Source organism: Cavia porcellus, unplaced genomic scaffold (assembly GCF_034190915.1).
Source record: "Cavia porcellus strain 051 isolate PalLab524CR breed Dunkin Hartley unplaced genomic scaffold, mCavPor4.1 scaffold_19, whole genome shotgun sequence".
Lineage (NCBI taxonomy): Eukaryota > Metazoa > Chordata > Mammalia > Rodentia > Caviidae > Cavia > Cavia porcellus.
The window spans coordinates 1033551-1047113 of NW_026947502.1; the positions used below are offsets into that span (position 1 = coordinate 1033551).

The 13563-nt window shown below is 52.3% G+C and overlaps 1 protein-coding gene across 1 annotated transcript in view; it reads left to right on the forward strand.

The window, feature by feature from the left end:
• Positions 1–861: 861 nt before the first annotated feature.
• Positions 862–13563, forward strand: part of Gfpt2 (glutamine-fructose-6-phosphate transaminase 2) — a 37353-nt gene continuing 24651 nt past the window's right edge. The window contains exons 1-2 of the mRNA XM_003461092.4: positions 862–1003; positions 13340–13447. Of these exons, the coding sequence (XP_003461140.2) occupies positions 997–1003; positions 13340–13447 (115 nt within the window). The 5' untranslated portion in view covers positions 862–996. The remainder of the gene's footprint in view (positions 1004–13339; positions 13448–13563) is intronic.

The following is a 13563-nucleotide window of genomic DNA, read 5'->3' on the forward strand; positions in this document are numbered from 1 at the left end:
ATGCCCTGGACAAGACTTAAAGAACTGCTTTTCCTAACATGACTGGAAAGGATCTGCTTAGAATTTCAGGATTTTTTTTTTTTTTAATGAAAAAGGGGGGAAAAAAAGAAAAACATCAGAAAACACCAGATGGCTTCCACATACGCAAATGTTGGGCCAGTTCTCGTGACCTGCCTTAGGAGACTGCTGGAGCGCCAAGGAGGGAGGGACGGTCGGGAACCAGGCAGGGACCAAGCCTCCCGCGAGTGACTCACGCGGGTCAGGTCAGGCTGCGGACCCCGGGCGGGGGGATCCGGCTCTAGTGCGGCAGGTCTGGGGTGCAGCTCCCCTGGAGCTAGGGCCCTGCCTCCAGCTCTGGCTGTCAGCACCGGGTTTGGGGAAAGGCGTTTGCCCATTTTTGAGGAGCCCTGCGCTTTTCTTCTGTCTCCTCCCGGGTGCTGCTGGGCTTTTGATCTGCTGTGGCTCGCCTTCGTGCTGGGCGAAGATGATGGGCACGGAGGGCTCAAACCAAGAAGGGGGCTCCGGGCGGTGTCCGGGCGCAGGTACCTGGCGGCTGCCCGTGCGCCCTGCGCCTGGCACAGGAGGACACCACGTGTCCATCCTCAGCACGGCCCGGAAGTGGGTCCCGCTGCTATCACTGTGGTACAGAGCGGGAAACCGAGGCATGGGGCAGTCCCGGCCCGCGTCGCGCACCCGGGCAGAGGCAGACCCCAGATCGGAAGCCGGCCATCTGCCGTCCGGGCTGGACGCCCTGGCCGCGCTGTCCCGACCGGGAGCCGCCCCTCGCCCGCGCCTGGACTCCGCCTCTGGCTCTCGCCGTTGTCACGACAACCGGGACCCAATGGGAGCCGCGGGGCGGCCCCGCCGGAGGGCTCGCGGCTATAAGGGCTGAGGCCGCGCCGGAGCGGGAGCCGGAGCTGCAAGGAGCGCGAAGCGCACGGAGCTCGGAGGACCCACCCGACCCGACCCGACCAGCCGCAGCGGAGCGAAGCCAGGATGTGCGGTGAGTGGGCCTGCCCGCGGCCCGCAGCCCGCGCGGAGCCCAGCCCGGTGCCCACTGCCGGGTGCCCACTGCCGGGTGCCCACTGCCGGGCGCCGCCTGGGGGCTTGGGCCTGCCGCTCCGCCCCGCCCCCGGGCGCTGCCTCGGGCGTGAGGTACCGGGATGCTGGCCTCGGACACCCCCTGACCCCCGCGACGCAGAGACGTCCCCACCTGTGTCAGGTGAGGGCGCGCGCGCTCCTCCACGCTGCCCGCGTCGTCCACAAAGGCGCCCACGGGCAGAGCGGCCAGGCTGCGCGCTCCTCGCGTGGCACCGCGAGCTCTGCCTCTGGAAGCATAGATTTTGCGTGGGATCTTTCTTTGCTGAAGACCTCCGGGCGAGGCGGGGAGGGCACTAAAATGCCGGGAGCTCGGCGAGGGTCCCGGCGAGGGCCTCGGCTGCCAGAGCTGTCGGTCCTGCAGGGCCGCTTCCGCGCAGCCTGGGCCCCGCGCACGTCCGCGACTCTTCGCTCTCCTGGCCAGGCCGCCTCCGCCGGCTGCTGGGGAGCCAGGAACTTCTGCTGGGACAAAAGGTCACTGTGCTTTTTTCCTCTTGAGTAGGATTCAGTTACCCATTCCAGGCCCCTGTGGCTGGAGAACCGGGTGGAACTTCTGAAGCTGTGAAAGGCGTCTCTCTGGCTTCACGGAGGGCCACGGGGTGGGGCGTGCCAGCTGTGAGCCTGGCCGAGGTCTGAACCGGCCTTGTTTTGCAGGCCAGTGGCTTAGGAAAAAGGCCGACTGGCCGAGGAGGAGTGGGCAGCCGGCTTTGAATGGTTTTCGTTTTAGAGTTGTTTTCTTTTGTAATGAATTTATGTAAGTTTTTGAAAATCGAATCGGTTTTACAAGAAAATGAAATGACCGTGTTCTTGGTATGAGGATACAGGAAAATACTGTTCCCAGAAAGATCCATGTAAGCGTATTCACGTTACATGCAGGGAAACTGAGGCCCAGAGAGACCTGTGCACATCTGTGTTTGAATAGACACTGTTAGGTATGTGCCTCCCACTGCCACTCAAAACAGCCTTAAAATATCAGATTTTCTGGGCCATTCGGCAGGGTCCTGCAGGAATTGAAACCAAAGGCCTTCCTTCCTTATCAGCAAGTGGACAGCCAGGTTCAGGTTTTGTCTTTGCTACTCTTTCCACAGAAATCTGGGGTCTGACAGTGTTTAATCCTCCCTCACTGAGCAGATGCCCTCAGAAGCTCCCTGGACCCTGAGAAGTTAGCTGGAAAGACGCTTATGCACTTGCATGCAGATTGGTTGATAGGGTTGCTAGACTTTTGCTGACTTTCCCCCAGGGGGAGAGTTTGCTGCTGCTTCTCCCCTCTCCCGTCTCCCCTTCTCCCTTCTTCGCCCAGCTTTTGTGAAGAGTTGCTTGTGGAGAGGCCCATTTCTCAGGCCCTGTGGTCTAGCAGTTCATGTGGGTGTGTTGCTGGTCCAAGAAGGGGCAGGTGAATCAGGGTCTGGGTAGCACTGCAGGTAAATCTGCCACAGTGAGGAGACTACAGTAGCCTGGCACTCTGGGGCTGCCATGAGAAAGGTGTTGTTTGGTTTCATAACATGGTTTAAACATGTTTTAATTGTTTTTTAATTGCCGCAAACAAAATTAGTTACCAAACTACAGAGTTGGCAGAATTCATGTCAGTGGAGCTTTTCACTTTTCATCAAATCTGAAGATCACCCTGAGATCCTGAGTCAATGCTTTAAAATAGCACATGGAGGGGCTGGAGATTTAGCTCAACGGCATAAGCGCCTGCCTTGCAAGCAGGCAGCCGTGAGTTCAATCCCTGGTACCGATAAAAAGGAAAAAGACAAAAAAAAAAAAAATAGCACATAGGATGTCCCCCTGCCCCTGCCTGCCATATGTATAGAGAGAAAGGGATACAAGGCACACCAGGCTGGGGACATGGCATCCACCAGTCTGCTCTGTGGTCACACTGCTGCCTTCACTTGTCAAGGCTCCTCCTCTCTCTCCTCGAAGGACACTTGTTTGGCAATGTGTTTTTAGGGCTCCCTGATCGTGCAGGATAATCTTATAGTTTAGGATCTGTAACTTACTCTCTCATGTAGTATGCTCTTTCCCATAAAAGGCAGCCTTTACTGACTCTGAGGATTGGAGCCTGGTACTCTGAGGGCTGTTGTTCACTCTCCTGCAGTTGGAGTGACACGTTCATGTCCCTTACTCCTGAGTAGTCTAGTGTTGCAAATCCCAGAAGCAGTCTTGGCCATGAGCATCTCAGGCAAAGGCCACCGGCATCTTGTTCCATGCACAGTCCCCAGGTATACAGCACTTTCAGACTGGACCCACCCCAGGCAGAAGATGAGCGCAGGGATCAGTTGATACCTCCTCTGTCTTAGTCACTTTCCCATTTCGGGGACCAACCGCCAGCTCCCACAGTTTAAAGGAGGAGAGGCCCATGGTCAACAGGCCCCGAGGAAGAAACAACAGGAAGAAGAAGAGCACGGAGAGCAAAGTTGCTCATCCTATGGCAGCTAGGAAGCAGAGAGTGGGGAAGGAGAGAGATGCTCCCTCCCAGGTCACAACCCCCATCCTCACCTCTTCCAGCCAGGCTCCACCTTCTGACAGCACATTTAGCAGTACCTCATTGAGGGCTAACAGACCCATGAGTACAGCACCCCAATGATGCAGTCACCCTCCCAAAGTCCCCTCTGAACATACGAGGCATGGGGGGACATTCTAGACATAAACCATAGCACCTCTGTTCACTGCCAAGGCGCCACAGGCCCAGTAGGGTCAAACAAACTTTACTGTTTCTTTAAAAGTCAGCTGCTGTTCATAGGATCGTGCCATTCTGCAGACTTGCCCTCCTTGTGTGCACACTTTCTCCCTGTTCGTTGTTTCTCTGCAGGAAGCAAAGTTTTTCTCTCAGAACTAGAAGACACCTGAGTCACATACACAGTCCATTTGTGTAGCTGTCTTTTGAGTGTGCTCATCGAGGACTTAATGTGGGCTTGCCTTTCTCAGCTGGGATAGAGATCCTACACTGTGCTAGCTTGGGAAATGGCCATCCAGGGATTAAATGACTCAGACAAGGGTTTATTCTTCCATCTATTTCTTCCACCTCTGAAATCTCACTGAATAGGACAACCCTTCTTCCTTGTAAGGAAATGACCTCTCTTGTGAGGATAAGAGTTGAGGGCACAGACTCTGGGACCTGGGCAGCTGGGTTAGTACCCTAGCAGTGGCTAGAGTTCTGCAGAGGAGCAGAACCAGAGAACATGTGTATAAGCACTCAAGGAGATTTTTTAGGTAGGTTTGCAGGATCCGAACAGGGAATGTCCACAGTGGCCATCTGTGATCAGAGGCAAGAGGGTCCACAGTGGCCATCAGCACTCCAGAGACCAGAGGATCCCCAAGCGGCTAAGCCCAAGGAGAAAGAGCTACTGACAAAGAAGGGTCAGGGCTGTAGCACAGTTCCAGGTCAAGGGCCTGGACGCTCCCTGGAGATTCACCATGCGAGCCTGAATCCTTCTTTCTCCCCCTCTCCCATCCAGGCAACAAGCCTTTGAGTTGGTGCCACCCACATGTGAGGTGGGTCCTCCCCCACAGTTCGCCGGCCTATGTATCAGTCATCTATTATGCCTAGGACTGTGCTCCCTAATCTGCTAGGTGTTTTTAACTCCAGGTGACTTATGGCTAATGGTCACGGGGGGCTTGGCTTGACGCCTCTCCAAGCCTCAGCAGCCTGACCCACTAGAAGGGGCCCCAGAGACTTCTCCCTTCCCTGTGACGTTCTGGCCTGTGTTGTTAGCTGACTCTCCCACTTGCCAGTTTCTGTGATGAAGTCCTTTCACCACGCTAGTTTCAGGTCCCCGGTGTGAGGCCCTGAATGTGGAGCTGGGAAAAGAGAGCACACAGTAGGGCCGCAGAGGCCACAGCTGGCAGCCCCAGCACACGGCCGCCCACTGTAGAGCTGAAGCGGGCACTCTGGGACAGCGGAGTCGCCGTTGGCAGCAGCCCAGGTCAGGCTCTCCTGCTGCCGTCTCCCTCCGCCCCCTCTCCCTGCTCCTTCCAATTATCGCATGCCTCCTCCATTGGTCACTTTTATCTATCAGGGTTTTTCCGTGTTCATAGAAACCTCTGGAAATTTTATGACGTAGTGTTACCTAATAAACAGTGGCTTTAAATGGAGGAATTATTTTTTATTTAGCAAAAAATAGCTTATAAAAAATTAACTTGAGGTTACGTACAATTTGGAAGAAAATTCTAAAGGTGAATTTACAAAGTTAAGTAATTTAATCAGATTATCTGCCTTTAATTTCCAGAGGAAACAGTTCTCACTGAAAGTAAGTTTTGGCTTTCTTTACAACCATTTTGGCAGTTTAACAGAACTTTCTTTTTTTCCTTAAAAGTTTATTTTTCTTTTAATAAAATGAAGCGTATGCAGTACTTGTTGCTTCATTTTTATGAAATCCTAAAATAACATGGACATCAGAAACTTTTCTTTTAAAACCAGAAATGCCTTGTCTGTGTTTGCTACAGGAAGCAGATCTCCTGTTATCTGGTAGATTTGTCTGTCAGTAACTTTAACCCGGAGTCTCAAGGAGGCCTGGGTCAGGACAGGTCTAGAGGAGCCGAGGCCTTTCCTGAGCCTGTGCTGTGGCCACTTGGGCCTCCTGGCCCTGGCCTTGCTATGGGAACTTGGCTGTGGGCCACATGCCTCATGGCACTGCCGTCCTTATTCTGGTTTTCTTTGAGGAATCACCAGGAATTGTCACCAGGAGGGGCCACAACCTCTGCAGCCCTTGACCTAGTGGCCTCCTTATTCCTAGGGGTCTCACCCGGGGGAGCAGGCTTGTCCCACTCTCTCCTAACATGCACACGCGTGCGCGCGCGCGCACACACACACACACACACACACACTCGTGTGTACGCACATACACACAAGCACAGGAATTTTATGAGTTCCTTGGAGCAGAAATGCAGCTTGGCCATGATTTGGGTATGGGGTGATCCAATGTGGGGCTCATTAGGTTCATAGACTAAAAGATAGTCCCCTCTGTTCTGCGAAGCAGTAGACTGGTGGAAACAGGGCCCTCTGGGCAGGAGGGTCCCACTCTTCGTAGGAAGGAGAACTGTCAAATACCCACAGCTGGACCTCTTTGTGGAGCTCTTCACCCGCAGTCACAGACATGACCATCTTCTTGTTGGAAAGCCAGCATGAGGAAAGATTCTCCAAACGGCATGAATCAAATCAGAATCAGTGGCCTCCTGCCAGCCCACCGTGAGCTCGGCCTTCCTCCTCATCATCCAGGTCCTGAACTACTCCTCTCTTCTCCATCCTGGACACTCCTGGGATCACAGAGATTTCAGGGGTTCAGTGCTCCAGATCCTACTTCCTTTCCAGGCTCCCAGGGGAGGTTGCCTTCCTAAGTTGACCATTACACCCTCTGTCTCCTGGGGATGAACCCTGAGTTTCAGGGCCTTCTGCCCTCCTGGCCCCTCCTGGGGCCTTTGAGCCAAGTTCCCGAACGATCTCTCAAGTTTCGTGCCAAGGACTGTGGAAAGCCCCAGACTGGGCAAAATGAGGTTCAGGGGCCGCAGTCCCGTCCCTAGTGCTCTCAGAAGCCCCTCTTGCTAGTCGCAGATTCTGTCACTCCACATTTCCTCACTCCCTTCCCCTGTTAGTTTTAAGACCCAAGCCCTAAAAAGCTGTCCAAAGCTCTGAGTGTCAGGGTGAGGAGGTGGTGCAGGATTCGTGGCTGAGCTGGTTGTCCTGGCATCTCTCTAAGCACTTAGCTCTCTCGCATGTGGGGAGCATTATGTGGCTTAGGGCTATCTTTGCATTGATTTGAAGGTGCCCCTTTTCTTTAAAGGTCTCATGGAGGCTAGAGGCATAAGCACCTACCTAGCAAGTGCAAGGTGCTGAGTTTGATCCCTGGAACCAAAAGAAGTGTCATGGGTTCTGCATCTCGGACTTCCCATGCTCATGCTCTCCTCGTCGTCCTGCTGTTAAAACCTCCAGGCTTTTCTAGCAGCTTCAAGGCCTCCACGTCTACCTGACCGGTCCCCAGTCTCTGCCACGCTCTGTTCCTCCCATCCCTCCTCTGTCCCTTGTCACTTCACTCTGTGGATATGACTACTCCCAAATGCTCTGGCCCTGGAACCTGCCCTCTGTGGTCGCACAGATTTCTAAGTGGGAGAAAAATGTTACAAAAGCATAGCACCCCACACAGACCTCCTTACTGACTTCATTGGAAAGACTGAGAGAATCAGAAGTGGAAGAACTGTTCCTTCCTTCAGTGGCATTAATGCCCCATCATCTGATGGACCTGTGCGGGGGCGGGGGGGGGGGCAGTAAATGGTGAGAAGTAAAGGTAAAGAATGGGGGTGTTATGAAAAGATGACAGAAAAAGGGGACAGTTCAGAAGAGAAAGATACTTTTTGCTGGGAAGAGCAGGTGTGAGCTCCAGGGCGACTGCACTTAGCCCTGGGCATCCCCAGGAGTTCCTGGAGGTCGGGCACTGCAGAAGGAAGTAGGAAGTAAGACTGGGTCGGGTTGGATGGGAGAAAGGATTACACCAGGCTCAGGAGGGCAGCTGAGGAGGGTAGAGGAGGGTAGAGGAGGATGGGGAAATGTGGCTGGAGCCTGCCTTGCTGTGGTCATCAGGGACCTGGTGGGGAGGGCCAGAAAGAATCAGAAAGGTGAATCAGAAGCAGCAGTGTCCCGGGGCAGAGGAGCAGGTACCTGTGCAGTGGCACAGGGCTAGACCTGACCAAGGGAACACTGAGTTCTGTCTGTCCAGCCCTGAGCAGACATCTACCCATAAGCTGGGGCCTCTCTGCTGGAACGGTTTCTCGCCCCTTGGGGAAGGAGTCTATGCTGAGTGACGTGGGTGAGCCCAGCCTGCAGTCGGCTCTGAATTACTCAGGTGATGGACCGAGAGCCTCAGATGCTCGTCGTCCATTCACAGAAATGGAAATCTCTCAGCTTAGGGAATTGTGAGGATGAGAAGTGCCAAGGTTGGCGGAGGAGTCTCAGTAAATGGTGGCGATGGGGGTTTAAGCTGTAGCCCAGCCAGCAGAGTTTTGGGCCTCTGCCTGGGTCGTGGGACGCAGGTCATCACAGTGCATGGCACAGTGCAGTGCACATGCACCTCCGAGTTTGGATATCTGAGAGTTACGCTGAATGCCGTCAGGTGCCATGCTGCCTTTGTGAGAGGCCCTGATGCTTGGGGAGCCCTGGCTCAGCAGTGTCCCCCTCTCCTGCCTCTTCTTTCCTCACAAGTTCAACCAACAAGATGTGCCATGGATCCTGAAAACATGTGTGTGCCTCTCCAGTGTGGCTGTGTCTCGGATCCAGCATTGCTAAGGCCACTTGTCTTTGCCTCCTCATCCACGCAGTAACCCACACATTCTTTCATTCAACAACTATGCATTTATTTAGCAACTGACTTATGCTCGGTCCAGGTGCTAGAGATGCAGATAAGACAGATGTGGTACCCTCCTCACCATGAGGATGGCAGGAAGTGAGGGGCAAGAAAGCAAGAGCTACCCAGGGGAAGAACACGACCAAGAACAGGCCATGCCAAGGATGGGCAGGGACTGAGTGATTCTCGGGGAACTGGACAGCCACAACCGTCTTTGTAAAAGCAGCACGGGAGCCGTCTGCCCGCCCCGACAGGAAGGCCCCCTTCCCGGGCAGAGTCTGGGGGCTCTGCAGGCCCCGTGTGCTGTGCGGACTCCTGAGTCACTCTGTGAGGTCTGCTCTGCACCTCAGTGCTCCCAGCACGGGACAAGGCCCTCGTGAGGGAACTGTTCATGCATTAAATTAAACCCTGTTCAAGCCACAGCCCAGTTACACATGTGGCTTGCCCACCACCTCCCCAAGGATCAGTTCAAGAAGAAATAACAGCCAAGTGGCACTCTTTTCCCCCTCTGCCTTATTTGATAGTAATTTCTCAAAAGCTGGCCGTGTACTGTGGGCCCTCCCTGCACTTGTGCCAGCAGCATGCCAGGAGTGGGGAATGTCTTGCCACGTTTGTCTGAACAGCCCCTTGCTATGTGGCAGGTGTCTGAACTCACAGCTACTCATTAAGTAGATCCTGCCATTACCCAGTAAAGGTTTGTACAGGTGTCCAGTGACCTGCTGCGGCCACACAACAAGCAGAGGACAGCGATGAGGTTCGAGGCAGTGTTTGGCCCTGGCCGTAGACTTCAGCCTCTACTCTCGCTGTCAGGCATGTCTTGCTGTCATGCGGCTAGAAGTGGCAGAGGCAGCAAGGAGGCCGCCCAGGCAGAAGACCCGGAGGCCTTTTCAGGGTCAGATGGGCAAGTGTGCTCCGGTGTTCTTTCTGCCCTCTCTCGGCATCTCTTGAGGCAGGTGTGCTGGGGCCACATGAGGCTTTTCGGGCTACCTCAGCACGGATGGGAAGGGCAGGAGGGCCTGATGAGGGGACTCCCAGTGCCATGACACAGCAGGCCACATAGGAGGGTTAGTGACCCGGGAAAGCGGACCAGGCAGAGGTGAGGCCACAAGTCCCAGGTACCCCACCATCAAGGCCCCGCCTCACTGGGCTGACTGTCCACACAGGAAGCCAGGTGAGCCAAATGCATTTGCCACTGTCCACACGGTTCATCCTCATCAACCTTTGTGTCTTGGCTAGGACTTCCCTCTTCTGATTAAATTAGACCACTTCTAAATCGTTTCTAGCTACCTAGATAACTTGTATATTCTAATTCATATAGTGGCGCATTGTGAAATATCTCAGTCATACAAATACAAATGTAGTGGGAAAAAAGTTTCTGCACTACCTCCAGCAGCTCAGTCTAACGTGGCCACTGCTCCCTGAGTTTTGGATGCCCTTCAAGAAATACAGTTGCCCCCTGGTGTCGGGAAGGGTTCGTTCCAGGACCCCCTGCATATTAAAATCCACGGTGCCCAAGTTCCCTGTGTAAAATGCTGTGGTGGTTGGATAGAACCTACACACATCCTATGGTACTCTTTCAGTTATCTCCAGGCTCCATATCTCCCTAATGCTGTGTAAATGACATGTAAATCATTTCCATACTATATTGTTTAGGGAATAATGCCAAGATAAAAAGCCTGTACATGTTCAGGACAAGACACAGCCTTTCTTCCCAAACACTTCTGATCTATAGATTTAACCAAACCTGGGCGTAAAATATCTGGAAAAAATTCCAGGAGTTCCAAAAAGCAAAGCTTGAATTTGAACAAAGCAGTGTGTAAGCATTGTATTAAGTACTGCATACGGGAAGTGTATATCAGAAGGGGCTGGCAGTGAAGGTCAGTGGAACACTTTCCTAGCATTAACAAGACCCTGGGTTCAATCCCCACCATCAAAGACGCCAGGGCGGGAGGAGGGAAGAAGGGAAACAGAGAGGGGAAAGAGAAAATACACACAAGTCTGTGTGGAGGTTGCAGGCACATCCCATGTTATGTAAGGAACATGAACGGCTCGGGCTTCCTACACGGGGTCCTGGAACCAGTCCCCGGTGAGCACTGAGGCAAACTCCTCCCCACCACCACCACCTCTCCCTGCATGATCTGCTCGGGCCTGCAAGCTGCCGCTGTCACCTGACCTGTCTTGGAGGTCTGTGTGGTCTCACCGGCCCCTGTGGAGGCTGCCTGCCTGGTGGCCCTGAGCACTTGACCTGGCCCTGTGAAGCTCCAAGCTGTCTCCAGGCTTTGGTGGCCACAGAGGACACTGAGAAGCTATGGTTTCGTGTCCACACCCGGTCTCTGCATAGGTGGCTGCCGGGCCCATTTCTACAAGTTCAAAAACTCTAGGAACACTTGTACACTTTTAATTACCACATTGCTCTCCAAAGAGAGTGTCTAAACTTTTTTATTAAAAAAAGAAGGCAATTAAGATAAAAGAGGACATAGCAACACAACAGCAAGGTCAGAACAGAACAATTTAAGCAACACAGTGTTTCACCACAAGATAACCCGATATAACAGTAGTTACCATAGTGTGAGAGTGTCTAAATTGAAACCATCACTTACAATTGAACTATCTGGTTATTGGTCTCCTAGGTTAAATAAATAAATACAAGGATTCTCATTGTAGCTTTTACTTAGGGAAGGAAGGGATTATAAAAAGGAATTTTGACAAGAAAAATTCCTGGGGAAGTAACTCTATGTTATCACTTTTAAGTAACAAGAACTGTTAGTAACAATTAACATCATAGTGCTGTTCTATTCCCTTCAGTTGAATACAGTCCCCTCTCTGGACTCTTGGGGGCCCCGTGACCATGCAAGCTGCGTGCTGGACAGATGGTCCACAGTGGAGTGTGGCAGGCAGGGACACAGGGTCTTGTGGAGGAGATCAGAGAGCTGGACAGTAGAGGCCACTTCTGACAACGTCTCAGACTTAAAATCCTTTCACTCTGGCTTGGTAGAGCACGCCTGCAATTCAAGCATTCTGGCAGGCTGAGGCAGGAGGATTCCAAATTTAAGCGTAGGGCCAGGGATTTAGCTCAGTGGTTCAAGTCCTTGCCTGGTAAATGCTAGGTCATGAGTTCAATCGCGGTACCAAAAAACAAACAAACCAACCAAATTAAAGCTCAGCTTAGGCCATTCCAGGACTTAGCAAGACCCTGTCTCAAAATTTAAAAATAAATAAATAGAATAAAAAGGGCTGGGGATGTAGCTCAGTGTAGCAGCCCTTGGTTCAATCCACGGTGTCCCAACGCAAAACAAAGATTGGGAAGAGGAGACAGCTGTACTGTTTCATCTTTCATGTAACTGTCTGCTGCAGCTAGATGGCTTTCATTTACTGGGCCATGGCTGCTCACCCAGGGAATGTTTTCTCTGCCAGATTTCACCGAGGCATGATTTGGGTGATGGCTACACACATCTGTGAACAGAAACCACTGAACTGTATACTTCAGAGGTGATAATAAGGTGCACATCTCAAGAATGCTGTTACAATTTTTAATGTTGAGAGTAAAAGGCAACTTTTTTTCAATAAGTAAGGTGGCAGAATGCACCCAAGATGTCTTCCGGGTTTGAAGTGTGGATCACGCCACGTGAGCTCCTGCTATAGCGGTAGGCACCTCGCCTGGCACAGAGTCCAGACTCTGCACACGGCCCTTACATCCAGCACCTCTCGCCTGACCTGAAGCCACCAAGGAAGAAAAAAATAGCTTACTGTCAAAATTACCCTCAGCCGTTTTTAAAAGGAAAACATCTGTAACTGCTCAGAAAGCACAGAGCACATATTTTTATATTTGAATCTGTACCTTAATGTGTGTGCACAATCATCCCATGTACAATAATGTGCACCATGTAGAATGCTATATACAGTTGCGGTGCTTTTTAATTTTGTGGCCTATTTTCTGACCAGATGTGTGCAGATAAATTTTTGTATGATGGGATCCATGAATGAATGGTATTCATTCACTGAGGCTTGAGCCATTTGTCCCATTTCTTGTTGGACCAAGCCCTGGCAAGTGAGCCCTTTGAGGCACCCGAGGCAGCCCTTGTTGGGGGAAAGCACACATCTCACTCCTGTCAGAAGCCTTCTGGAAGGTGGGCTTGCAGCTGAGCTTTGAGGTGGGTGGTTTTCCCAAATGGGGACAAGGAGAGGGGACAGAGCAGGAGGGACCAGACCAAGAGCACTGCAAACAGGGCAGTGGAGGAGTTTGGAAAGGCAGAACCAGAACGGTGACTATCAGATCCTATTTGGAAAAACATTATTTTAAAATATAAATATGGAAAATGAAGCCAGTTCGAATCTTCCTGGCTTGCCAGCCTACCTTGCCAGCAAGGATTCTTTCGGGACAAGGGAGCCTGAGGTAGGTTTACTCTTGCCATTAGAACAGCCGTGTTTATTCACGGCCACACTGTAAGCCATGTGACAAGTGGAAGGTGGGAAGCAAATCTCTTGACCCTCCTTGCCGTGGGGGTGCCGCTGACATCCTCATAATTCCCCAGGTGTGTTCTGGGAAAATCAAAGAGGAAGTGGCACTTCAAAAATGTCCTCAAGCACTCGGGCTGCTTTGCTATCCTTTGCAAACCATACCCCATTAAAAGCTGTCTGCTGCAAGTGCACCCGGAGGCTGACTTCTTTTTGGTGACACTGCAAGGCCAAGATTGCTTTGTCCCAGGGGGGCCAAGTGGACAGCCCCTCAGAGCAGCCAGGGGCATCATTCTTCTCCAGTGACGCCAGGCAAGGCCATGTCCTTCTCTACAGGGAGCCCAGGAGCCCTCCTGAAGTGCCATCACCTTCTCTGCTTCCTGGGAAGTGTTTTACTCTAAATGTGACCTGAGTGTTTTCTTAACGTGACATTTTCCCCCCATTTTGAACAGGAATCTTTGCTTACATGAACTACAGAGTTCCCCGGACAAGGAAGGAAATTTTCGAGACCCTCATCAAGGGCCTGCAGCGTCTTGAGTACCGAGGCTATGACTCGGCAGGTAGGTGCCGCCGTTGACCTCCTGGTCGAGGGACATCATGTGGGCGTCAGTGGTCTCTTCTCTTGCCCATTTTCTTTATAATGGCACTTTTTACAACTTGGACACTTTCTCTGGTA